The 24,420-nt window shown below is 50.0% G+C and overlaps 1 protein-coding gene across 5 annotated transcripts in view; it reads left to right on the top strand.

The window, feature by feature from the left end:
- The first annotated feature begins 248 nt into the window (after positions 1-248).
- The window catches only part of LOC117968472 (centrosomal protein of 164 kDa-like), a 31,556-nt gene continuing 7,384 nt past the window's right edge, over positions 249-24,420 (top strand). Inside the window, exons 1-23 of one of the 5 annotated variants that reach the window (XM_059009875.1) lie at positions 249-341; positions 2,613-2,727; positions 3,646-3,757; positions 4,688-4,922; positions 7,611-7,754; positions 7,994-8,104; positions 8,195-8,272; positions 9,616-9,729; positions 11,179-11,811; positions 12,228-12,305; positions 12,613-12,696; positions 13,318-13,406; positions 14,738-15,103; positions 15,403-15,534; positions 16,166-16,382; positions 16,536-16,613; positions 17,593-17,712; positions 18,755-18,877; positions 19,431-19,574; positions 19,783-19,866; positions 21,451-21,519; positions 21,608-21,795; positions 24,279-24,420. The exon at positions 24,279-24,420 is cut by the window's right edge and continues 53 nt beyond it. In XM_059009875.1, coding sequence (XP_058865858.1) covers positions 2,646-2,727; positions 3,646-3,757; positions 4,688-4,922; positions 7,611-7,754; positions 7,994-8,104; positions 8,195-8,272; positions 9,616-9,729; positions 11,179-11,811; positions 12,228-12,305; positions 12,613-12,696; positions 13,318-13,406; positions 14,738-15,103; positions 15,403-15,534; positions 16,166-16,382; positions 16,536-16,613; positions 17,593-17,712; positions 18,755-18,877; positions 19,431-19,574; positions 19,783-19,866; positions 21,451-21,519; positions 21,608-21,795; positions 24,279-24,420 — 3,423 coding nt within the window. In that variant the 5' untranslated portion in view covers positions 249-341; positions 2,613-2,645. Of the gene's footprint in view, positions 466-2,612; positions 2,728-3,645; positions 3,758-4,687; positions 4,923-7,610; positions 7,755-7,993; positions 8,105-8,194; positions 8,273-9,615; positions 9,730-11,178; positions 11,812-12,227; positions 12,306-12,612; positions 12,697-13,317; positions 13,407-14,737; positions 15,104-15,402; positions 15,535-16,165; positions 16,383-16,535; positions 16,614-17,592; positions 17,713-18,754; positions 18,878-19,430; positions 19,575-19,782; positions 19,867-21,450; positions 21,520-21,607; positions 21,796-24,278 lie in introns of all 5 variants that reach the window. The other 4 variants (XM_059009873.1, XM_059009874.1, XM_059009876.1 and 1 more) reach the window with 4 other exon arrangements.

Below are 24,420 nucleotides of genomic sequence, written 5' to 3'. Positions count from 1 at the left end.
TTGAAATCACACCTTTTATTTGTATTTATGGAAAGAGCCACCTCCGTTTAAATATGAGAATCACTGTTTTTAAACGAATCCAGTAAAATATCTATTCCCAGACCGCCACAAATAGCCTCTTGTGAAAAAGGTTCAGAGTTTCGCGACACTAAATAAAACTACATTTCCCATGAACCCCACATTTCAACTCTGCAGTGATTGACTTTCCCATCGACCATTAGCAGCTTGCGTCTTCCCGCGGTGACCAATCGCGTGACTGGAAGGCGGCGCCTCTGCTGGTTGCTAAGAGGGAACCCGGAAGCGACCTCGCGTCCCTGGAAGCGGCGTAGGGATTCAGTTTGGTAAGGATGGGCAGAGACAGAGAGATATATAATAATGTAATAATGTTTCGTTTAGTTTAGAACTGTTAAAGGGCTGCCGTTCGAGTGGGCGACAAGTCAGGAGCTTTTATGAGCTGTAAGTCGGGTATGTAACACTTTGACTGTTTTGTTTTGGGAAAGGTAAACTTTACAAGGTAGTATTAATATATATGTTCTGCCGTTTTAATCCGACGCTTTCCACTGTGTCTGTGTGTTGCAGTGCCTAATCTGGGGTATTTCTGTAAAATCCTGGTGAAACATTCGCGTTTCTAATATGATGCGGTCCTCTCCAGTTTTCAAAATAAATGCGGCACATCGTTAGACTGGCCGTACCCAGGAATATTAAACTGTGATTTCCGTGCATCTTGCAAAAATGCAGGTTGGTTGCCTTTTGCCAACAGGTTATTTAACGCATCAAATACTACATTTACATGTCTCGATAAACTCGCAAGCTGTATTGATGTCATCTGATACATGGCATTTACTAGCGGTTCACACACTTCGAGTGAGTTCTCACAAGTGTAGTTAAAGAGAGCAGTTAATAACGGGGAGATGACGGTTAAAGACGCTGCACAGAATGACCGAGCAGCCCGTCGCTGGCTCTTGAGTAGTTGATGCAGTATGGAGACGGGTTAGACACGTCCACACGATACACAGATTGGTTTTGTTTTTATTTTGGTAGGCAGCAGAAGTAAGCATAACAAAACCGAGCAAGACGAGTTGTGTCGTTTGTGTTACAAATTGTACACCCACACAATACAAAACAAACATACCGAGATACACATGGGGTTTAGAAACGCACCATATATCATTGATGCGGTAAACTTTCTGATCACCCTGTAGATACATATAGATATGGGTTTCAACGCTTCAGATAACGCGTGACAGTAAACCGCGAGTTAATCACAAACGTTTTTTTAAATATATGTGTTTTTTTAAAAAGTCAGTTTTAATGGATTCAGTATAGTAATCGCACCAGGATGCGCATCAAACTGTGACTCGAGGAAAGTGTCTCTCCACTGTCTTACACAGGCAACGCAGGGCTTGTCAAACACACACACACACACACACACACACACACACAATACAGTGATGCGCACACACCACACAAGAACACCATAGTGTCACATGCACGCAACAGCACTTCACAAAAACAATGACTGTGGGGCTGGCTTACTAACTGGCTCAACCCAGGGCTGTTCAATGAAATTGCGCTAATACCCGTGTCTGAGATTTACTATTGCAGTAAAGGTGTCTCAAGGGAATGAAAAGTCAGAGGACAACTAGAGAATGACAGTCGAATCATTATTTGCACATGCATTGCGTCTGGCTTCACTGTAATCGCCCCATATACCCTCGCGTGGCAAAGGAGTTAGTTTGCAAGTGAACCACGATTCAAATCACTTGCAAGTGAACTAGCTGTGCCCTCAGCCACATCATTTAGTAGACACAGACAGGCAGCAGTTATAACCTGCGCATGAATTGAACGGTCCTGCTTTCTGTTCACGAAGTTCAATTCATTCAGTCTTGAGTACAGTCGTATTGGGAACCAGCAGGTGAATGGAAATCCCTTTTCCCTCCAGTCTGCTGCTGCTCCCTGCAGGGGGTTGAAGACACCGAGGGCTGAAAGAGGCTTGTGAAATGACAGTGTCCCATCTGCCTTTGAAAGCTACCAGTGGCTTGAGTAACGGGGTGCGTGCGCTTGGGTGGTCCGTGCAGCTGGGGACCCCACATCTCGCACAGCTCCATTAGGACTGCCTTTGGAAAGCGGTCTTCAGGAAGTGCGAGATCACCCATTTTCATAATAGCCTACATACCTGCTACAACTTAGTGTCATAGTAATGTGTTCTGTAATTACCAGCACCGCTGAAACAAGGGAGTCACCAAAGCATGGCCTTCTGCATAGTGAGTAATAATCACGCTGCTGGAAACCAAGATTTATATCAAACCGCTGCCTAAATATTAATAACACCAATAATAATAGCATATTGGGATGTAATTATATGTGATAAACATTGCAATCTCAGCAATACACAACCCTATTGAGAGTGTTATTATTTCACACCGCGTGTGGATCTTTAGCCGATGTAATAGGAGTTTGCTCTTGTCTTGCAGTACCGTCATTGTAACACAAGGAAATGAATGTGCTAGTGAGCTAGTGTACTTAGCTGAAGCTGTGAAGCCTGGGCTGGTGTGAGTCTCGAGCCCTGAGTACCAGGCTCTGCAGTCTCTAATGCTTGTGCTTTTCATCAGTCAGAGCCGCAGCGGGAGAGCAGCCCCAGAGAGATGGATGCAGCAGGAGGACAGATTGGGGATCAGATGATCCTGGAGGAAGAATACGATCCAAATTACATCCCCACGGAGCAAGGTACCGGCCTGGCTTTATCCAAATTACAAATTACATCCCCACGGAGCAAGGTACCGGCCTGGCTTTATCCAAATTCCAAATTACATCCCCACGGAGCAAGGTACCGGCCTGGCTTTATCCAAATTCCAAATTACATCCCCACGGAGCAAGGTACCGGCCTGGCTTTATCCAAATTCCAAATTACATCCCCACGGAGCAAGGTACCGGCCTGGCTTTATCCAAATTACAAATTACATCCCCACGGAGCAAGGTACCGGCCTGGCTTTATCCCAACAAGCCCTGCTGTCAGTTGATTGGTCAGTGTTGTGACGCACTTCCACCCATCCTGCAGCTGGGGCTGGCAGGCAGTGCGGGTCGTCTGAATGAACACGGGACCGCAGTGTCAGGGGCAGCGGGGTCTCCAGCCCGGGTGAGTGCGCACTGGAATTGAGCTCTGTGTTACAGCAGAGGTGCACAGTCCCAGTCCTGGAGCTCCACAGCCCCCCTGTACCCCGTTGCTCACGTATCTTAAATTGCAGAACCGAACCTAGTTACCCTCCTTCCCTTTAATGATCCCTATAAAACGTGGAGCGCTCCGGACCTCGAGGGAGGGCTTGTGCAGCACGGGTTACAGTTTACACATGCTTTCCAAGCGTGAAACTTGTACAGGGATTCCCTAAGCACCCAGCCTGTATCTCACATGGCATCTCGTCTCTGTACAGCGTAGGAATGTTCATTCAAAGTGTTTTTGCACATAGCGTGCACGATGTTGTTCAGTCTCATGCACATTGCAGTAAACCGTCTGTCTCTGATCCCGTCTGCCCTGCCTCTCCAGTGGTGGAGAGGTAACAAGCTCCTCGTGAAACCAGGGATGGATGAAAGCGCTCTGCGATGGGAGTCTTGTTTCCATCCCTGCCTCTCTCTCTCTGTCTCCGTTAGAGATCCGGGACTATGCCAGGGAGGTGGGCATCGACCCTGACAAGGAGCCCGAGCTGATGTGGCTGGCCAGGGAGGGCATTGTGATGCCACTGCCGTCGGAGTGGAAGCCGTGGTAAGAGCTGAACACACCTGGAGACACGCCTGCCGGGCCGCTTCGGGGCAATGTAACCCTTCAGTGGTTTATTATAGAATTAGGAGCCTTCGTGCTCCCCCTACCCCCTAAGAGAAGAACACCCTCACGGTGACTGTATAGCACAGTCCTCCTCCTCTGGCTGCTTGACTCGCACATCACAAAATGGTGAAATATTGAAGAGGCCGTTTATACTGTAAAGCAGGGGTCTCCAGCCCTGGTCCTGGAGAGCCCCTATCCTGCAGGTTTCCTAGGTGTCTTTACATCATCAGTGGCTAAAGGTCTGGAACACCTGTTAATCTTCACTAATTAAGCCAGTGATTGGTTCAACTAAGTAACTGAGAGATAGGTTGTAATTTAAACCAGCAGCCCCAGTAGCTCTCCAGGACCAGGTGGGAGACTGCTGTAAAGAGACTGCTGTAAAGAGACTGCTGTAAAGTACAGCACTCGCCAATGCACTGTCGACATGGCCAAACCTGAAATAACAAACCGACTCGTAAATGATCGAATCCTGAAATAACTGGCTTTGTTTGTGTTGTATCACCCAATATGCAAAACGAAAAGGTTTCAGCCACATTCTCTCTCCCTCCCCTTCTCCCTCTCCTTCTCACTCTCTCCTCCCCCTTTCCCTCCCTCCCCCTCTCCTCTCCCCTATTTCTTACTCCCCTCTCTCCCCCTTCTTCTCTCCCCTCCTCTGTCTCTGCCTCTCTCCCTCCCCTCTCCCCCTCCTCTCCCCTTCTCTCTCCCCCTCCCCCTCTCACTCCCCCTTCCCTCCCTTCCCCCTCCCCTCTCTCCCCTTCTTCTCTCCCCTCCCCTCTCTCTCTCCCCCTCTCCCCTCTATCACTCCCCCTCCCCTCTCCCCCCTCTCTCTCACTCCCCCTCTCCCCCTCCCCTCCCCTCTCTCCTCCTCAGCCAGGACGTGACTGGTGAAGTGTACTACTTTAACTTCACCTCGGGCCAGTCCACCTGGGATCACCCCTGTGACCTGCAGTACCGCAGCCTGGTGGCCTCGGAGAGGGACAAGCTGCAGGCCAAGGGGCTTGGACAGAAAAAGGAGAAGAAGAAGAAGAAAGAGAAGAAGGAGAAGAAAGAGAAAAGAGAGAAAGAGAAGAGAGAGAAAGAGAAAGAGCTGCTCAGACCCCCGGCGGTGAGTATATACAGGGGTGCCTACAATACAATAAACAATACAATACAATACAATACAATACAATACAATACAATACAATACAATACAATACAATACACTACAATACAATACACTACACTACAATACAACACAATACACTACAATACAATGCAATATCATACAATACAATACACTACACTACAATACAACACAATACACTACAATACAATACAATACAATACAATACAATACAATACACTACAATACAATACACTACACTACACTACAACACAATACAATACAATACACTACACTACAATACAACACAATACACTACAATACAATACAATACAATACAATACACTACACTACAATACAATACAATACACTACAATACACTACGCTACAGTAAACAGCACACTACACTACAAAAAAAAATACAAGACAATGAGTCTGTTGTTATGAACATCCATAACTGCAAATTGTTGATGTAACAGGAGCGTTTGCAATGTGAAGATGTCAGGTGATGTGAAGAGGGTCAGGGTCAGGGTCAGGGTCAGGGTCAGGGTTAATGGAGTTCACTGCGTCTCTTTGAGCTTCTCTCTGATGGTGCAGCAGCAGGGCTGCGTGACGTGTCTGTGCTCTTTGTTTAGGAAGCGCAGGTAGAAGCAGGCTGTTGCAGGACGGCTCCCCCTCTCACGCGAGCCAGACAGCAGGACGCAGGGTCTGTAGAGCAGGCAGGGCAGGACCAGGGAGAGCAGCACTGCCAGCCTGCCCTCCTGTCCTTCTCAGCCCCCCTGCCCTCCAGCGTGCCGCCCCCGTTCTCAGGGAAACCCCTCCCTGCCGTCACCGCTGTCGGGAAGACGTTGAAGCCCCTGGCTATCCGGAGGGAGAGCCGAGCCATCCTAGAGGATGCCAAGGAGATCCTGGGAAGGCAGGGGGGGCTAGGGGTAGAGGGAGGGGCCGCTGAAATAATCGAAAACCCAGAAGAGGCTTCAGGGAGCCAGGCTAGGGACTCCTCACCCGGTGTCAAGAAGGTTTCGTTTGCAGGGGCGGCGGAGAAAGAGTTACCCGTCGCCATCGACATCCAGGCCCGTCCGTCGATCACGCTGCCAGCGTTCGATATCCCGGAGGAAGATATTTCAGAGCTGGTCATCCCGGCTGGAGTCGCAGAGGAAGCGTGCTTCCCGGGGGATACGTTCCAGGAAGAGCTGGAGACGTGGGGAATGCATCCACAAGCACAGGAAGAGCCGAAATTCCTGAAAAGGGAGTCCTGCAGTGAGCGGGACAGTGTGGAGGCTGACGAGAGGCTGGGAGTCTGCACCTCTGAGAGCTACTTCTTCAGCAGGCATTGCGAAGTGGTGATACTGGAAACCAGTCTGAGTGACGAGCTTAACGCAGGAGCAGAGGAGACCACGAGGGGGGAGGGAGAGCAGGGGGGCAGGGGAGGGGAGAGGCTCACCCAGAAATCACAGCCGACAGAGGAAAGAACAGAAAGCAGAGTCGCCAAGGAGAGTCTGAGAGGGGGGGTGGGGTCCCGTGAGCTCAGTGGAAAGGAGGTTGGGTTGGGTGAGTCTGCAAGGTGTTGGGAGACCTCAGAAGATGCCTTTCAGAGTCGCGCCGAGTGGGTCGGATATCTGGATAGGGGAGGAGAAGAGGAGGAAGGATCTAGGAATGAGAGCAAGACCCCGAAGCAGAGCGGCTCTGTGAGGATCCGAGAGCTCGCAGCAGCGCCCCCCAGTGTCCATGTCTGCGATTGCACTGCGGGTGTGTCCTCCACAGTCCCAGGGGCTGGCTTGAGTCCGGGGGGTGTGGGAGAGAAGGAGGAGGAGGACGAGGGTTCAGACGAAGCTCCAGTGAAGCGGGAAGGGATGGAGGAATGGGAGGAGACAGCGTCAGCGTACGAAGCCTCAAGCACAGCCGTTAGCTCAGCCGCCAGCCACCTCATCTCCCACATCCTGGGGGACCAGCACTGCGACTGGGAAGAAGCGGAATCGACCTCCTGCTGCATCCCCCTACCCCCACCAGCCCTGTCAGCCACAGCTAGCAAGACCGACTCTGAGGACCAGGCGCTGTGCTGGGAGATCCTCACGAAAGTGCGTCGGTCCAGGGAGGGCAGAGGCAGCGAGGCAGGGGCTTCTCCATTCACCCTGGAGGATAGGCCAGGGTTGGAGAGCGTGGGAGAGGCAGTGAGAAGACAGGGTGTAGGGCAAGGCGGTGCTGTAGAGATGGGCAGGGTGTGGGGCGTCCCCAGAGGTCAGCACAGTGACAGTGGGAGGATCGACATGAGGCAGGGACAGGCGGACAGGCTGGAGATGCAGCAGAGCCCAGGCAGTGTACAGGTAGGGAGAGCCAGCGCAAGGGTTAGCACTCAGCACTGTAAGGAGGCTTGGGTTAATTGGGACTGTATGTAGGTCCTCTTTCATATCTCCTATGACATGCTTTTTTTATTTTGAGTGTCTGTCCGCCATTCACTTTTGCAACAGGGTTACAAATTGAGTTATAATCGCAGCTATAAAGTGAAATCTGAATTTAACAGCAGTTACTAAGGGACTTGTGTATGCTGTACAGAAAGACAGGCAGACTAAATGAACTGTGAGGAGTTGGCAGCTGTGGGTACAGGGATTAAGAGGAGGGGGGAGTTTTCTTTGTCCCAGACAGGAGCACAGCCTCTAACTGCCCCTCTCTGTCCTTTATCGGGCCCCTCAGCCAGTGATGTCAGCGCTGGCCCCTGTGCAGGCTCCTCTGGGGTCCCTGGCTCCGCTCCGTGGCCTGCTGGACTCTTCGGGGTCCACGCTGCGTGGATCCGTGGGCAGCTCGGGAGGGCTGGAGCCCCTGCGATCGTCGTGCGGGGTGAGTGCTGACTCTACTAAACACACCCAATAAAAAGAGCAGTCTTTTTATAACTTGTTTCTTATGTGTTTTATTATTGGCATTGGTGTTTCTTTTTTGTTTCAGAAAAAAATGAATTGCAGTAAAAAGCTTAACCCTTTGTGTGAAAAGAAAATGATAATAATTATAAAATCTCTCTCCCTCTGTCTCTCCCTATCCCCTTCTCTTTCCACCCCTCTCCCCCTCTCCCTCTGCCCCAGCTCCCCCGGTCGGGGCTGGACTCCAGTCTGCTGGGAGTGAGGCCGGAGGAGAAGGTTTCCCTGTCGCTGCTCGGGTTTGAGGAAGAGGAGGACAGAGTCTCTGAGGGAGAGGTAGATTTCGCATGCAGTTCTGCAGCATTGAGAAGCGCTTGCACCCCGTGTTAGTAACTTCCCTCTCCCCTCACCCTTCTCTTCTCTCAGAGTCCGCGTGGGACGGCCCGGCTGCTGCAGAACTTGCACATGGACATAGGATCCCTGGGAGCCGGGTTCGAGTACGAGGTACAGCGCTGAGAGAGGGATACACGACAACTATCACACACACTGTCACACACACACACACACACACACAGTGCTACACACACAGTGCTACACACACACACACACACACAGTGCTACACACACACACACACTGTCAGACACACACACACACAGTGCTACACACACACTGTCAGACACACACACACACAGTGCTACACACACACTGTCAGACACACACACAGTGCTACACACACAGTGCTACACACACACACACACACAGTGCTACACACACACACACACACTGTCAGACACACACACACACAGTGCTACACACACACTGTCAGACACACACACAGTGCTACACACACAGTGCTACACACACACACACAGTGCTACACACACACACACACTGTCAGACACACACACACACACAGTGCTACACACACACTGTCAGACACACACACACAGTGCTACACACACACTGTCAGACACACACACAATGCTACACACACTGTCTCACACACACACACACAGTCGCACACTGTCACACACACTCATTATTATTAATATTATTATTATTATTATTATTATTATTGATTGTTCTATGGGTAATACAAAGTAAAAACAGAAAACAGTAATATGTTCACCAATATGAATGAGCCCCGGGGCAAAATTATTATTTATTGATTTATTGATTTATTTATTGATTTATTGATTTATTGATTTATTGATTTATTTATTGATTGATTTATTTATTTGTTGTTTTTCTTTTTACAAATCATGTTTTTTTTTAAACTTTAATATAAAGATGTGTGTGTGTGTTTTTTTTTTAAGAAGTTCATGTGTTCATAGAGTGTCCACTGGGTGGCAGTGTGCGCTGCTGGCACAGTGCAGGACTGCCCCCCCCCCCCCTGCTCTGAGAGTCAGCTGCCTGTCTGGTCAGGGGAGGCTGCATTACCAGAGTCAGCATTACCAGGGTCAGAGGCAGCCTAGGGGCATGGCTGCTCACCACTGTCCTCCAGACATTCAGGCTGCAGAGCGGTGCGTTTCACTAACCTGTCAGCGTTCTCGCTGTCACGTGTCGCTGTCTGGAGGAGAATCTGCACTCTGATAAGCGCGTGACTTGCTTCGTGCTCCCCATCTGTGTTACAACAGCCCCCCTCCGAGGGCTTTGCTAGAGTGACACCCACGCAATCCCACAGACAGGACAGGGCAGGCAGGGGCTGCGTTATAACTGACTGGAGCTGAGACATGGAGAGAGGGCTGGAGTCGAGGCAGAGGCAGCGGGTCTCCCTGTGAAGCGTTCGGACAGAGAGCCGGTTGGGGTTGGGAGTGAGTGTGACCCTGACCCCTCCTCTGTCCAGGACAGTGAGAGCGCAGGGACGCCCCCCCAGAGTGCCCCCCCGGAGGAGCAGACTGAGCCAGAGCTGCAGGACCTGCGCGCCTCTGAGGACGAAGAGGGGGACAGCCTGCGAGAGGTGACCCCCGACTCCTGCATGCTGTAGTGCTGTGCTGAAGCCTGGCTCCCCTGCCTTGCACTCCACCCTCCCTGCGCTAATCTGAATTACAAGCCCTGCACGCCTCTGGTTTTGGAGCCTGTGTGTGCCCTTCTAAACGTTTCCTAGGGTATGCCAGGGTGGAGATCAGCTGAGTGTGCAGACGCAGGGCAGGGTGAACTGCAGAGCGCAAACACAGACCGCACACGGGGACACTGTGAAACTGCTGTGCCATTTTTGCCATGGTAAACCTTTCTAAGGATCCCTACCCTTTGAAAAATGGTGCACATTGCAGTATGTTGGTTATTTAAACAGATCAATACAGTATGCTGAAACTCCTGGCTGCTGCACTAGTTCGTTTGCTTTTCTAGAGGCTTGCTTGCCTGTGAGTTTAGTATGAGCTTGCTGTGGGTCATGCGTTTTCCTCTAACACTGTACAGCACATGGCAGGTCAAATAAACACAATCGATTTCTCTAGGCCCTATTCACAAAGCTTTAACTCTGGAGGGTTTTAAAGAACACCGTTTTTCAGAGTGAATAAAATACAGGTCTGTATTCACTGCCAAGATTGGTACTGGCTTCTTGAACAAAGTCTGTGAAAGTGTAATGAATATCAGGCTGCAGTAGTATTTTATTTGTGTTCTTTAAGTAGTACCTGGTTTCAAGTTGTGTGAGTAGCGCCTGTTACAGTCAGAGGAACAAACCTCTGGAATGGGACACCGTATCTAAGCTAACGTATCACTTTATTTTGCTGTGCTGTGCTGCCAGGTCCTGTAGATTGTTTGGCATGGATTCAGTAGCTGTAGTGTGTGTAGGGCTGGTCAGAAGTGCACTGCTTTTGCACTCAAATGAAGCTGATTTTATAAAGTTATAACGTTTCTAAAAGTGATCATGCATCATTTAGTTTTCCAAATTACCGCGCACCAGCGACCCCTGTGGTCTGGCCGGGCGCCTGCGGGCTTGCCTGTAAGCTGCCCAGAGCTGCGTTGTCCTCTGACGCTGTAGCTCTGAGGTGGCTGCACGGTAAGTCTGCAGTGTGTTTAAAAGCGGTCAGCTGACGGCACATGCTTCGGAGGACAGCATGTGTTCATCTTCGCCCCTCCTGAGTCAGCGAGGGGGTGGTAGCGGTGAGCTGAGCCGAAAATACAATTGGACATTTCAAATTGGGAGAAAAAATCAATTGCCGATTACTAAATTAAAAAAAAAAAAAAAGATTATCATTAGAAATGTGCGATCACCATTAAAGTAATGAAGTGTAGCCTGTGTTATTTATATCATTGACAATTATTAAATACTCAACAGTGCTAAATGTAGAAATGCTAAAACAAATGAAGCCAGTTGGTAAACTGTGTATTGTGTATAAATGTAGCCATGCTGCACAAACCCCTTGTCTTTGTTCTCCTTGGTTTCGCTGCCTCTGCTGGACTGAAGGGATCTCTGAAGGCTAACCCCTGCTCAGTAGCTGGGAGCCAAGCTTCCACCCCAGACTGCCTCAGCGATGGGGTCTGCCCTCCCACCCCTGACAAAACAGGGCCAGGCAGCGAGAGATCGCCCCCTGCAGGCTTGGAGGACAGAGACACGGGCAGCGAGGTAGAGGAGGAAGAGGAGGCGGAAGGGAACCCCGAGACTGGAGGCCCTGGAGAAAAGGAGAGCCCCCTGTCCAAAGTGGCTGGAGAAATGAGTGTGGATTCTGGGGAGGTGAAAGAGAGAGGTCCGCCTCAAGACAGAAAGAAACCCTCTCTTTCCAAAGCTATGTGGGGGGCCAGGAGGAGTGAAGGGGGTCCCATGGATTCTATACTAGAGGAGACGGGGGAGAGCCAGGAGATGAGATCGGAGCCAGACCAGGAGGGAGAGGACAGCCCGGAGGTGTCTGAACAGGAGAAGCCAGACAGAGGAAGTGTCGAGATGGAAGGGGCTGGGGAGGGAGAGGGAGAGAAGGAAGAAACCAGCAGCGTCTCCCACTCTGATTGTGGGGAGTCAGAGGAGCTGATTATAGAGAGAGGAGGGGGCAGGAGCACCTCCAAGGAGCCTGGGACTGTCCCCCTGATAACCCAGCCCGAAGAGGTAGGGTGTGTGTACCCCAACACTGCCCTCATTCTGCACCCCGTCCCTCCTCCCTGACACTGCTTCGCTCGTAGGAGGGCAGTAGCGATGGCTCATGTCGTCTGCGCTGCATGTGTTGTGAAGTGTTGTAGCGGCTCCGAGCCGGGCTGGTAATTAAACTCCCATTGAATTGCTGTTTCTGGCGCATGTCATTTTACTGTGAGTTTTACTAGCTCTTTAGGGTGAGGATGATAACGTGCATCAAAGTGCCGGTCACATGTGTTTGGGGGTAGGGGGGTTTGTCTGAGCTTTGCACACTGATATCCAGCCTCCCCCCCAGTCCTGTATGAAGGGAGAAGTCTGTTTATGTGGTAATGTCTCTACCTCTCTATCCTTCTGTCTCCTTCCTCTCTCCCTTCCTCTCTCTCTCTCTCCAGGATTCCGAGGCCAGTGAACACATCAAGGAGCTGCGGGTCTCCCTGCACTCTGATGAGGAGGAGTCCAGAAAACACAAGGTACTCCCTGCTCTCACTCCCCTGCACTCACTCCCGTGCTCTCATTCCTCCGCTCTCAGTCCCCCGCTCTCACTCCCCCGCTCTCACTCTCCCTCTCTCACTCTGTGCTCTCACTCCCCCGCTCTCGCTCCCCTGCTCTCACTCCCCTGCTCTCACTCCCCCTGCTCTCACTCCCCGCTCTCACTCCCCCTCTCACTCCCTGCCCTCACTCCTGTGCTCTCACTCCCTGCCCTCACTCCTGTGCTCTCACTCCCCAGCACATTGACTCACTCCCCGCTCTCACTCCCCTGCTGTTTTTTCTTTCTAGGATCCTGTGTTTGGATCCTGCATTTCGGAGCAGGTCCTGGATGTGGAGGCCCTTTCCCCAGCCCTGCAGAGCCCCAAATCAGAGGTAAGAATTAAACAACATTTCAACTCCAGAGGTTCTGATAAACCTTCTACTAGCTGAGGGGTTGTGAGTGTGAGTGTGTGTGTCTGTGTGTGGGGGGGGGTCAGTGTGTGAATGGGTTTGTTTGTGTGTGTGTGTGTCTGTGTGTGGGGGGGGGTCAGTGTGTGAATGGGTTTGTGTGTGTGTGTGTGTCTGTGTGTGTGGGGGGGTCAGTGTGTGAATGGGTTTGTGTGTGTGTGTGTGGGGGGGGGTCAGTGTGTGAATGGGTTTGTGTGTGTGTGTGTCTGTGTGTGGGGGGGGGTCAGTGTGTGAATGGGTTTGTGTGTGTGTGTGTCTGTGTGTGTGGGGGGTCAGTGTGTGAATGGGTTTGTGTGTGTGTGTGTCTGTGTGTGTGGGGGGGTCAGTGTGTGAATGGGTTTGTGTGTGTGTGTGTGGGGGGGGGTCAGTGTGTGAATGGGTTTGTGTGTGCTGTCTTCTGTCCACTACATTACCTTTACAAGTAGTACTGGTGAGAGAAACAGACTGGGAGCCAAGGAGAGCTCGGGTTTGAACGTGAAGGGACGACCGCAGGGCTGCGATGAGCGACCGCAGAGTACAGATTGCTTGACGCCCCTGTCCCTACAGGAAAAGGACTCTGTGGAAGACAGGAAAGAGGAGAGTGTGAAAGCACAGGAAGAGGAGGAGAGGAGGAAGAGAGCCGAGGCTGCGGAAAGGTAAACCAGTACACACCACACTCGTGTGGCACGGAAATGCTGGTCTAATTTGATAACTCATTGTAGAAAGTTTTTGGGCAGGCGGGGGGCGGGGTTCTGCTTTTAGATGCAGGGGAAAGAGGTTGGGTTGGAGGAGATTGGCAGGGTCAATCTCAAAGGGTTTGTCCTGGGAACACAGAGCAACCCTCCAGACAGGCTGACTGCGTTTCTAACATAAGATAAATATTGAAAGAAAAATGACTGAAGCCTTGCGGGTCTGATCGACAAAGTGCAGCTCACCGGGCTGAGCGAAGTTGAGCAGGTTTGACAGCAAATACAGGTTCTGCTTTGCATCCTTCTTCTGTTTCCACACAATGTGAGTACAATGCAGCTCTGCACACAGCCATTGTGAGAGGGTCGCCTGTTTTGCAGGCGTTGTCTCTGTAGCCGTGGTGCGCTGCACACACACACACACACACACACACACACACACACACACACTCTCTGATTCTGTCTCTGCAAAGCCATGTAGAAGAGAAGCCCCGGGTGGAGGAGAGGGAAGGGAGGGAGGAAGGCAGCCCCGTTAGGAGAGCTGTTCCTGGCCCCGGTGAGGAAGGTGCCAGCCCCTCCAGGGATGATGATGAGAAGGTGGAAGTGTTTCACAAGCCGGAGCAGCACCTGGAGTAAGGCTCCTCCACACACAGCACACAGTGCCCTCTTTACTGCTGTGCAGAGGAGTGCATCCCACAGACTCTGGGACAGAACCCTGTTTTGATAAGACCTGCTTACTTATTTTACATCCGATGTATTATTTGTGCCTCCGCTGGTACGGTGTAGCTGAGGAGTCAGGGCAGTGTGTGGAACGTATTCATGTCAAAATGTAAATCAGTTGCTGATGGATACGGGCTGACTTGCAGAGGCATCGTTGGGAGAAGCTCTCGCGTGGCTTCACAGAGCTGCAGAGTTTCGACTGCCCGTTTCTCTTGGAACAGCCGATGAGAAGAGGAGGCGGTTCAGAAATGTACAGTGCATGTCAAAGGCGTGTGCTGAATTTCATCTGCTCATAAATCCTGAGCGGGTTTCAGCCTGTCCTGGTCCTGTCCGGTATGTGCATGTGGGCTGCAGTCCCTGTAGTGCTGGTCATGTGACTGCATTGTCAATCTCAAGTGGTTTGCTTCCATTGCGTTTTAGATTACCAGACGGTACGTGATGTGGTTTCTGTCTGTTAGTAGTAAATTAGCTTCTGCTACCGCAGTGTTGTTCGGATACCTTGTTACTCCACCTGTTGGGGCTCCAAAGCGCATTTATTTTTCAATGTTGTAACTCTGTCTCTCTCTGTTCTGCTGCCCCAGGCGCAAGAGGCAGGATGAAGAGCGTAAGAAGCAGGAGAAAAGCACTCCTGACCCTCTGGAAGAGCCGAAGCAGCAAGCTAAACCAGGCAGAGGCCTGGAGGAGAGGCAGGAGGAGGCAGACAGAGGCGGGAGGCTGCAGCGCTCGTATGGAGAGCGCAGGCCAGGTGTGGAGAGAGGAACGGCTCGGGACTCTTCTCAAGACTCGGTGGAGGAGCAGAGTCAGGAGACGGAGAGGCAGCTGGAGGCAGAGCGAGGCAGAGCCCTGCAGGAGAGGCAGGAGAGGCTGAGGGGGCTCCGAGAGGAGATGGGGAGAGAGGAGGAGGAGCAGGCACGAGTCCTACATCAGGAGAAGGAACACAAACTCAGGTACCCAGCTCAGGAACCGCTTACAAGAGAACATGTCAGAGAGTTTACGAACGACAGGAGACCATTCCTCCCATCAGCATCCCAGTGATCCGGCATCAACGCCATGGCTTGGTAACCCATTCCATACCCTCCCCACTCTCTGTGAGAAGAAGCGTCTCCTGCACGTCTTACCCGCAGTGGTAGGCCTGGGTTAAAAAGAGCAAACTGTATTTATGGTGAAGGACTCCTGTAGAGATTGTGTTAAGATCACTGTGGCTTGTGACTGTGTTTCACTGTGTCTGTGTGTGCTTCTCCCGCAGGGCGCTGAGAGAGACGCTGAGAGAGGAAACAGAGGAAGAGGAGGAGAAACTGAGGGAGGAGGAGAAGGAGAGGCTGCAGAGGCTGCGGGTTCAAATCAGAGCAGAGACTGAGGAGGAGGAGAGGAAACTCAGGTCAGCGCCTGTGAAACAGGGCAGTGTTGATGACCCAAAGCAGTGGCACATCTTAAAGCATTTCTGTTTAAACCTGCTGTATCACTGACTGTCTCAACAGGGCGTCCCATAAGTCAGACAGCACAGGAAACATCAGATTCTGCAGGTTTAATATGATCTCTGTTAAATCAAGTGACCACAAACCCTGTTACTATCTGCACTTCCACACATCAATCTGAATTCGTTCCTCTTTGCTGAAAGGCATTTCACACATGAAATAGAGAGACAGCCAGTATTAAAAACTATGTGTTTGATGCCTGACTTAGGGGGCACCCTCCCTGTATTCAGTGATGCTGATAAGACCAGCCAGGCTGGAGGAAAGCAACAGCGGGATCAATAGTGATTGTACGAAATAAACATGTCATTTTTTAAAGATATCTGGTATGACACTCAGTTAAAGAAATGTCTGTTTGAAGGCTCTGCTTTCAGATTACCAGATGTCTCAAATCCATGTTTGCGATTTATCTTTCAAACCTGCATAGTGAACCGCAGTGCGCAACAGGTGAGATCTGTGAAAGGGTTTCGTTAGCTGCTGCCACTTCAGGGCAGAGAGGCGATTGGAGATTGATACCTGTTATTGAATTCCTGCCAGGGAGGAGAAGGAGTCTGTCCTGCAGGATCTGAGGGGCTCTCTGGAGGCAGCGAGGGCCTCCGAGTCGAGGGAGCTGGAGGCCAAGAGGAGGGAGCTGCAGGACTCCCTGAGGAAGGAGGTGGAGGAGGCGGTGAATGAGGAGAGGCGCTGGCTGGAGGCTGAGAGAGAGAGGCAGCTGGAGCAACTGAGGAGCACTCACGAGAAGCAGAGGAAAGAGGTAGGAGCAGGGAGGGGACAGAGGGGGCTGCTGTAAAAGAGATGGCATCCTCTCTCATTGTGGTCAGTCTGTTAACACTGGTTGCAGAGTGAAAGGGTGGGGGGTCTTATCCCAGAAACAGGCTGACTGTGTCCCTGTTCCTGCTCTCCACAGGAGCTCCAGGCTTTGGAGAAGCAGCATTCCCAGGAGCTGCAGCAGCTGAGGGAGACGGCCCAGGAGAAGCACAGCAAGGTAGGAGAGAGGGGAGGGGAAGAGGGCTCAAAACCAGACTGGAACAGCTCTGTAGCTCAGGGGAGGCCAACCCTGCTCCTGGAGATCGAGTCGCAGGGCGTCTGCTTTTCGTTCTCAGTTACTTCATTGAACCCAATCGCCTTCTTAATTGGTCAACACTGATATTTATCCCAGGTCTGTAGACATTGATTTGAAGATACCCAGGAACCCTGCTGGTTTGTGGCTCTCCAGGACCAGGGTTGGCCCCCCTGCTGTAGCTCAACTGGATCAGAACAAAGTGCGTGACTGAGGAGGGAATGGAAAAGTTCAAAATGAAAACAAGATGAAAAAATCTACAGCTGTGGCCAAATGTTTTGCATCACCCTGGAATGCTCTCATTTTACTGTAATGCAAAGACTGGTCCAAAGATGACTGGGTCAAAGTCATGTTCTCTGAGGCGTCCCATTTTGTAGCTTCTTTGATTACATGTTGTTAATTAAAGATCTAAATTATGTTCATTATAAAAAAATGTAGGTGAGTTGAGAAGATGTCGTGGAGTGAAAGCTTGGATTTGAGCAGTTTCATGTGTGCTGTGAACTCCACCCTCACACTGAAGCCCGCTGCTGTACTGTGCAGTATGTGTAGTAAAACTGAAGCAATCTCACGCTGACAGACCCTTCAGAACTGGGCTGTACTGTGCAGTATGTGCAGTAAAACTGAAGCAATCTCACGCTGACAGACCCTTCAGAACTGGGCTGTGGTGTGCAGGATGTGTAGTAAAACTGAAGCAATCTCACGCTGACAGACCCTTCAGAACTGGGCTGTACTGTGCAGTATGTGCAGTAAAACTGAAGCAATCTCATGCTGACAGACCCTTCAGAACTGGGCCGTGCTGTGCAGTATGTGCAGTAAAACTGAAGCAATCTCACGCTGACAGACCCTTCAGAATTGGGCTGTGCTTGTTTCATAGCTGCTCCTCCTCTCCCGCCTCCCCTCCCAGGTGATCAGCAGCCTGCAGAAGCAAATCTCAGAGGCTCAGAGCAGCGAGGAGGAGCAGCTACAGGGAGACCTGCTAAAGGCTCAGCAGAAAATACAGCAAGCGGCCGAGTACAAGAGGGAGGTGAGTGAACTGCAGAGACACACACTGATAGAGAGAGGTGAGTGAACTGCAGAGACACACACTGATAGAGAGAGGTGAGTGAACTACAGAGACACACACACTGATAGAGAGAGGTGAGTGAACTACAGAGACACACACACTGATAGAGAGAGGTGAGTGAACTACAGAGACACACACACTGATAGAGAGAGGTGAGTGAACTACAGAGACACATACACTGATAGAGACAGGTGAGTGAACTACAGAGACACACACTGATAGAGAGAGGTGAGTGAACTACAGAGACACACACTGATAGAGAGAGGTGAGTGAACTACAGAGACACATACACTGATAGAGAGAGGTGAGTGAACTACAGAGACACACACACTGATAGAGAGAGGTGAGTGAACTACAGAGACACATACACTGATAGAGAGGTGAGTGAACTACAGAGACACATACACTGATAGAGAGAGGTGAGTGAACTGCAGAGACACACACTGATAGAGAGAGGTGAGTGAACTACAGAGACACACACTGATAGAGAGAGGTGAGTGAACTACAGAGACACATACACTGATAGAGAGAGGTGAGTGAACTACAGAGACACACACACACAGTGACGTACAGACACATACACTGATAGAGAGAGGTGAGTGAACTACAGAGACACACACACTGATAGAGAGAGGTGAGTGAACTACAGAGACACATACACTGATAGAGAGAGGTGAGTGAACTACAGAGACACATACACTGATAGAGAGAGGTGAGTGAACTACAGAGACACACACACACAGTGACGTACAGACACACAGAGACACACATACAGACACACAGACACACACACAGACATGGATAAATACACTGATAGAGACACACAGACACATACAAACACATACAGACACACACACACACATACACACACACACACACACACACAGACACACATACAGACACACACACAGACATAGATAAATACACTGATAGAGACACACACACACTGACACAGAGAGACACCCAGCCCGCAGTCACGTAGCCTGTGGGTCTCTCCCCCCAGCTGAGTGACCTGCTGCGTGACAAGAGGCAGGAAGTGGAACGGGATCACGAGAGGAAGCTGGAGGCGCTGAAGGAGGAGCAGAGAGCCGTGCTGGAGCAGATCAGAGAGGAGCAGCTGGAGGAGGTGAGTGAGTGAGAGCAGAGATACTGAGCCGCGTGTGTGTGTTCGGGGGCTCTGTTTCCCTGGAGAGGAGCTGGTTTGTCCTCTCTGTGTGTATCTCGTGTGTTCAGGGGCTCTGTTTCCCTGGAGAGGAGCTGGTTTGTCCTCTCTGTGTGTATCTCGTGTGTTCGGGGGCTCTGTTTCCCTGGAGAGGAGCTGGTTTGTCCTCTCTGTGTGTATCTCGTGTGTTTGGGGGCTCTGTTTCCCAGGAGAGGAGCTGGTTTGTCCTCTCTGTGTGTATCTCGTGTGTTCGGGGGCTCTGTTTCCCTGGAGAGGAGCTGGTTTGTCCTCTCTGTGTGTATCTCGTGTGTTCGGGGGCTCTGTTTCCCAGGAGAGGAGCTGGTTTGTCCTCTCTGTGTGTATCTCGTGTGTTCGGGGGCTCTGTTTCCCTGGAGAGGAGCTGGTTTGTCCTCTCTGTGTGTATCTCGTGTGTTCGGAGGCTCTGTTTCCCTGGAGAGGAGCTGGTTTGTCCTCTCTGTGTGTATCTCGTGTGTTCAGGGGCTCTGTTTCCCTGCAGGAAAGGAAGCAGAGGGCCAGGCTGCTCAGCACTCTGCAGGAGGAGAGAGAGAGACTGCTGGGGGCTCACGAGAGAGAGCTGTCTGAGCTGAGGGCTGAGTTGGAGGGGAGGCTGCAGGACACACGGCACGCTCACAGCCAGAAGGTGCTTCTATACAACACAGTTAGACACGTAGCAATTGGAAATCTATACCAATAGGTATGGGAATAGTGACCATCATCTTTGGCTAATTCCGCCAGGGTTAGATTGAGCTGATTGAAACAGGAACCCGTACTGCCATTCATATTAAAATATCTTATCCCGAGTGAACCGCTGTGCGATTCATTGCCAGTCCTCTCCCATTCCCCGACAGGAGGCTAAACTACAAGACCTGGGGGATGAGCTGGAGCTGAGGGCCAGGGAGCTGAAGGCAAGGAGCACCCAGCTGCAGGCACAGGTACCAGGGGCTTTACAGTGAGCTGACAGAGGGAGGCATGAGGGCAGGGGGCTGTGCTGGAGCGCTCTTCTGTGTGTTTCATACAGTGTGGTGAACTCTCTCCACTAGCTGCCCGAGTCAAGCAACATCAAAATCCATTCTGTCTGCTTTTTCAATGGAGCCGTACTCTTCTAGCACAGCAGACAGAGTGTGCTGATCTCTAAGGCTGGAGACTGGGGTTTGATCCTCAGGTAGATCCTTAAATACCAAGCCATGCTGTTGATGCTGAATCACTGGGATCCTTAAAGACCTGGCTGGACAGTTTTGAGATGAACCAGCACTGGTGAGCTGAGTGACCTCTCGTTGGGGTATTTCATTAGGGGGCTACTTAAAATGTTTCCCGGGTAGGTTATAGAATAAAATTAAGATTGCACTGACCTGTTTAAACATTAAATACAATATTAAGTAGATAATAAAGTCAGCACTCACATATATAACATTTTGACTTCAGTGACGGTTAAACGTGTGTGACGCATATCTGATTATTTCATTTTGGTCCGTTCCAACCCTTGTCCGTTTTTCAGGAAACACAAAAAAGATGTCAAAAAATTCATAGCTGTGTTTCAAAATAAATAGGCTTCCATTTATATGTACTGTAGTTGTTTACAGTATTGTATTTTCAACATTATTTTAATTCAGAACGATATGAAAATATCACTTACCGAAAGAGACGACTGTGGACACGTGGGCTGTACAGAACGTTCTTATAGATGTGGTGCCTATTCATTGGTAGCAGTGTGTCAAATTCCACGTTACGATCCAATAGCAAAATAAATCCCAGAGTATCTGAAACTGTTTAAAGTGTTTCAGGTTCCCGTAGCTGGAGTCGCTCCTCTCGTTAGTTTATTTGTGGCTGCGTTTTCGTCAGGTAGAACTCTCTGAAGCTCTGTGTAACCCAGAGAGTGTCCCGCAGCCCTGTAGCACGCCGCGGACAGTCTGTCCTGACACACAGCCATGTGCGTGGATTGATTCACACATGCAAGGAGAGTTAAAGTTAAAAAAAACGTGCTGTGACGGATAATCAGATACATTTTAACATGGAAGAGATGGGCTTGGTTGGAATTGTAAGGCAATGCTTTGCCAATACAGATGTGGAAATCAATTAGAAACAGTCCTGAAACCCTCAAGGGCTTCTGGGATTCTTTAAGAAAGGCCGTCTGCAGCACGTTCGTTGTCGTGTGTCCCATCCAGGAATTTATTTTATTAATACCGAGTCAAAAGAAAGAAAGCGTGCCAATTCGGGTCTAAAATTCTAGCTGCGTTTCAAAAGTAAGGGATAAAATAATAGAAGCCTATCTACAGAATTAAGATCTGCAGTTTGCGTCTCTTGCGGTGTGCAGTAGTTCATTTAAATCCATAGTTTTTTATTTTATTTTTGATCTCCGTACTAGTCCGGTATGCATTGGCCCCTTAGGAAGTGAATTTCGCGGTGACCCCTTCATTTTCCTGCTGCTTGCTTTTTAAACGCAGTTAGAGTTTTAAGTAGGTCCCTAATTATGATGTGACTTGCCCAGTAAACCTCCCTGCTCTGCTCCCTGTGTGCAGGAGGAAGCTTTGAGGAGAAGGAGGGAGCAGCTGCAGGAGGAAGAGGAGCAGGCAGAGCGGCACAGAGAGGTATGAGACATGCACGCATCCCTCCATCCATCACGCTGCACTAAAACACTCACAACGCCTGCGTCTTGTGTGCGTCTGTCCCCTGCAGAAAGCCCTAGCAGCAGCAGCAGCAGCAGCAGCCACGGTGGACTCCAGCCGTGTGGAAGAGCACTCGCTGCAGGACTCCATTCGGCAATCCCGTCGGGAGCTGGAGAGGCTGCAGGGAGAGAGGGAGAGCCTGGAGACAGAGGTGCAGGGGCTGCAGCGCCAGAGCCAGAGACTGCAGAGGAGAGTCAGGTAACACAGACACACTGCACCCCGTCAATACACTGCAGAGACACTGCACCCATCAATACACTGCAGAGACACTGCACCCGTCAATACACTGCACCCATCAATACACTGCACCCCATCAATACACTGCACCCCGTCAATACACTGCAGAGACACTGCACCCATCAATACACTGCACCCCATCAATACACTGCAGAGACACTGCACCCCGTCAATACACTGCACCCCGTCAATACACTGCGCCCCATCAATACACTGCGCCCATCAATACACTGCACCCCATCAATACACTGCACCCCGTCAATACACTGCAGCGACACTGCACCCATCAATACACTGCACCCCATCAATACACTGCACCCCATCAATACACTGCACCCCGTCAATACACTGCAGCTACACTGCACCCCGTCAATACACTGCACCCCGTCAATACACTGCACCCATCAATACACTGCACCCCGTCAATACACTGCAGAGACACTGCACCCATCAATACCAGATGAGATCCTCCCAATAGTACTCAAAGAAATGAAAGAAGTTATTTACAAACCGCTAACCAAGATCATGCAACAGTCTCTTGACACAGGGGTTGTATCGACAGACTGGAAAATAGCAAACGTAATACCGATCCACAAAAAGGGAGACAAAACCGAACCAGGTAACTACAGACCAATAAGCCTGACTTCTATTATATGTAAACTTATGGAAACTATAATAAGATCCAAAATGGAAAATTACCTATATGGTAACAATATCCTGGGATACAGCCAGCATGGTTTTAGGAAAGGGAGATCATGTCTAACTAACCTGCTTGACTTTTTTGAGGATGCAACATTGAAAATGGATAATTGCAAAGCATACGACTTGGTCTATTTAGATTTCCAAAAAGCTTTTGACAAAGTCCCGCATAAAAGATTAATTCTCAAACTGAACGCAGTAGGGATTCAAGGAAATGCATGCAGATGGATTAGGGAGTGGTTAACATGTAGAAAACAGAAAGTACTGATTAGAGGAGAAACCTCAAAATGGAGTGAGGTAACCAGTGGTGTACCACAGGGATCAGTATTAGGTCCTCTGCTATTCCTAATCTACATTAATGATTTAGATTCTGGTATAGTAAGCAAACTCGTTAAATTTGCAGACGACACAAAAATAGGAGGAGTGGCAAACACTGTTGCAGCAGCAAAGGTCATTCAAAATGATCTAGACAGCATTCAGAACTGGGCAGACACATGGCAAATGACATTTAATAGAGAAAAGTGTAAAGTATTGCATGCAGGCAATAAAAATGTGCATTATAAACATCATATGGGAGATACTGAAATTGAAGAAGGGAACTATGAAAAAGACCTAGGAGTTTATGTTGACTCAGAAATGTCTTCATCTAGACAATGTGGGGAAGCTATAAAAAAGGCCAACAAGATGCTCGGATATATTGTGAGAAGTGTTGAATTTAAATCAAGGGAAGTAATGTTAAAACTCAATGCATTAGTAAGACCTCACCTAGAATATTGTGTTCAGTTCTGGTCACCTCGTTACAAAAAGGATATTGCTGCTCTAGAAAGAGTGCAAAGAAGAGCAACCAGAATTATCCCGGGTTTAAAAGGCATGTCGTATGCAGACAGGCTAAAATAATTGAATCTATTCAGTCTTGAACAAAGAAGACTACGCGGCGATCTGATTCAAACATTCAAAATCCTAAAAGGTATAGACAATGTCAACCCGGGGGACTTCTTTGACCTGAAAAAAGAAACAAGGACCAGGGGTCATAAATGGAGATTAGATAAAGGGGCATTCAGAACAGAAAATAGGAGGCACTTATTTACACAGAGAATTGTGGGAGTCTGGAACCAACTCCCCAGTAATGTTGTTGAAGCTGACACCCTGGGATCCTTCAAGAAGCTGCTTGATGAGATTCTGGGATCAATAAGCTACTAACAACCAAACGAGCAAGATGGTCCGAATGGCCTCCTATCGTTTGGAAACGTTCTTATGTTCTTATGTTCTTAATACACTGCACCCCATCAATACACTGCACCCCATCAATACACTGCACCCCATCAATACACTGCACCCTGTCAATACACTGCACCCCATCAATACACTGCGCCCCATCAATATACTGCGCCCCATCAATACACTGCGCCCATCAATACACTGCGCCCCGTCAATACACTGCGCCCCGTCAATACACTGCGCCCCATCAATACACTGCACCCCGTCAATACACTGCACCCCGTCAATACACTGCACCCCATCAATACACTGCACCCCATCAATACACTGCACCCATCAATACACTGCACCCATCAATACACTGCACCCCATCAATACATTGCACCCCACCAAGACACTGCGCCCATCAATACACTGCAGGGAGAGGAGCCTGGAGACAGTGGAGAGGCTGCAGCACAGGCTCAGTTGACACAGACACATCACACGCTGCTCCCTGTCTTATTCTCCGGCTGTTTGTTGTGTTGCAGTGAGTTGGAGGCAGCAGTGGAGAGGAAGCAGGGGGCTCTCAGGTCCCTGTCCCTGAGTAACGGAGTGCCCCCTGCTGAGCGAGAGGAGGGAGAGCTGCACATCGCAGACCTGCAGGGAACAGAGGCCAGGCTGAACAAAGCA

The sequence above is a fragment of the Acipenser ruthenus genome, chromosome 39 (assembly GCF_902713425.1).
Source record: "Acipenser ruthenus chromosome 39, fAciRut3.2 maternal haplotype, whole genome shotgun sequence".
NCBI lineage: Eukaryota > Metazoa > Chordata > Actinopteri > Acipenseriformes > Acipenseridae > Acipenser > Acipenser ruthenus.
This window is presented reverse-complemented; position numbering and strand designations above follow the sequence as displayed.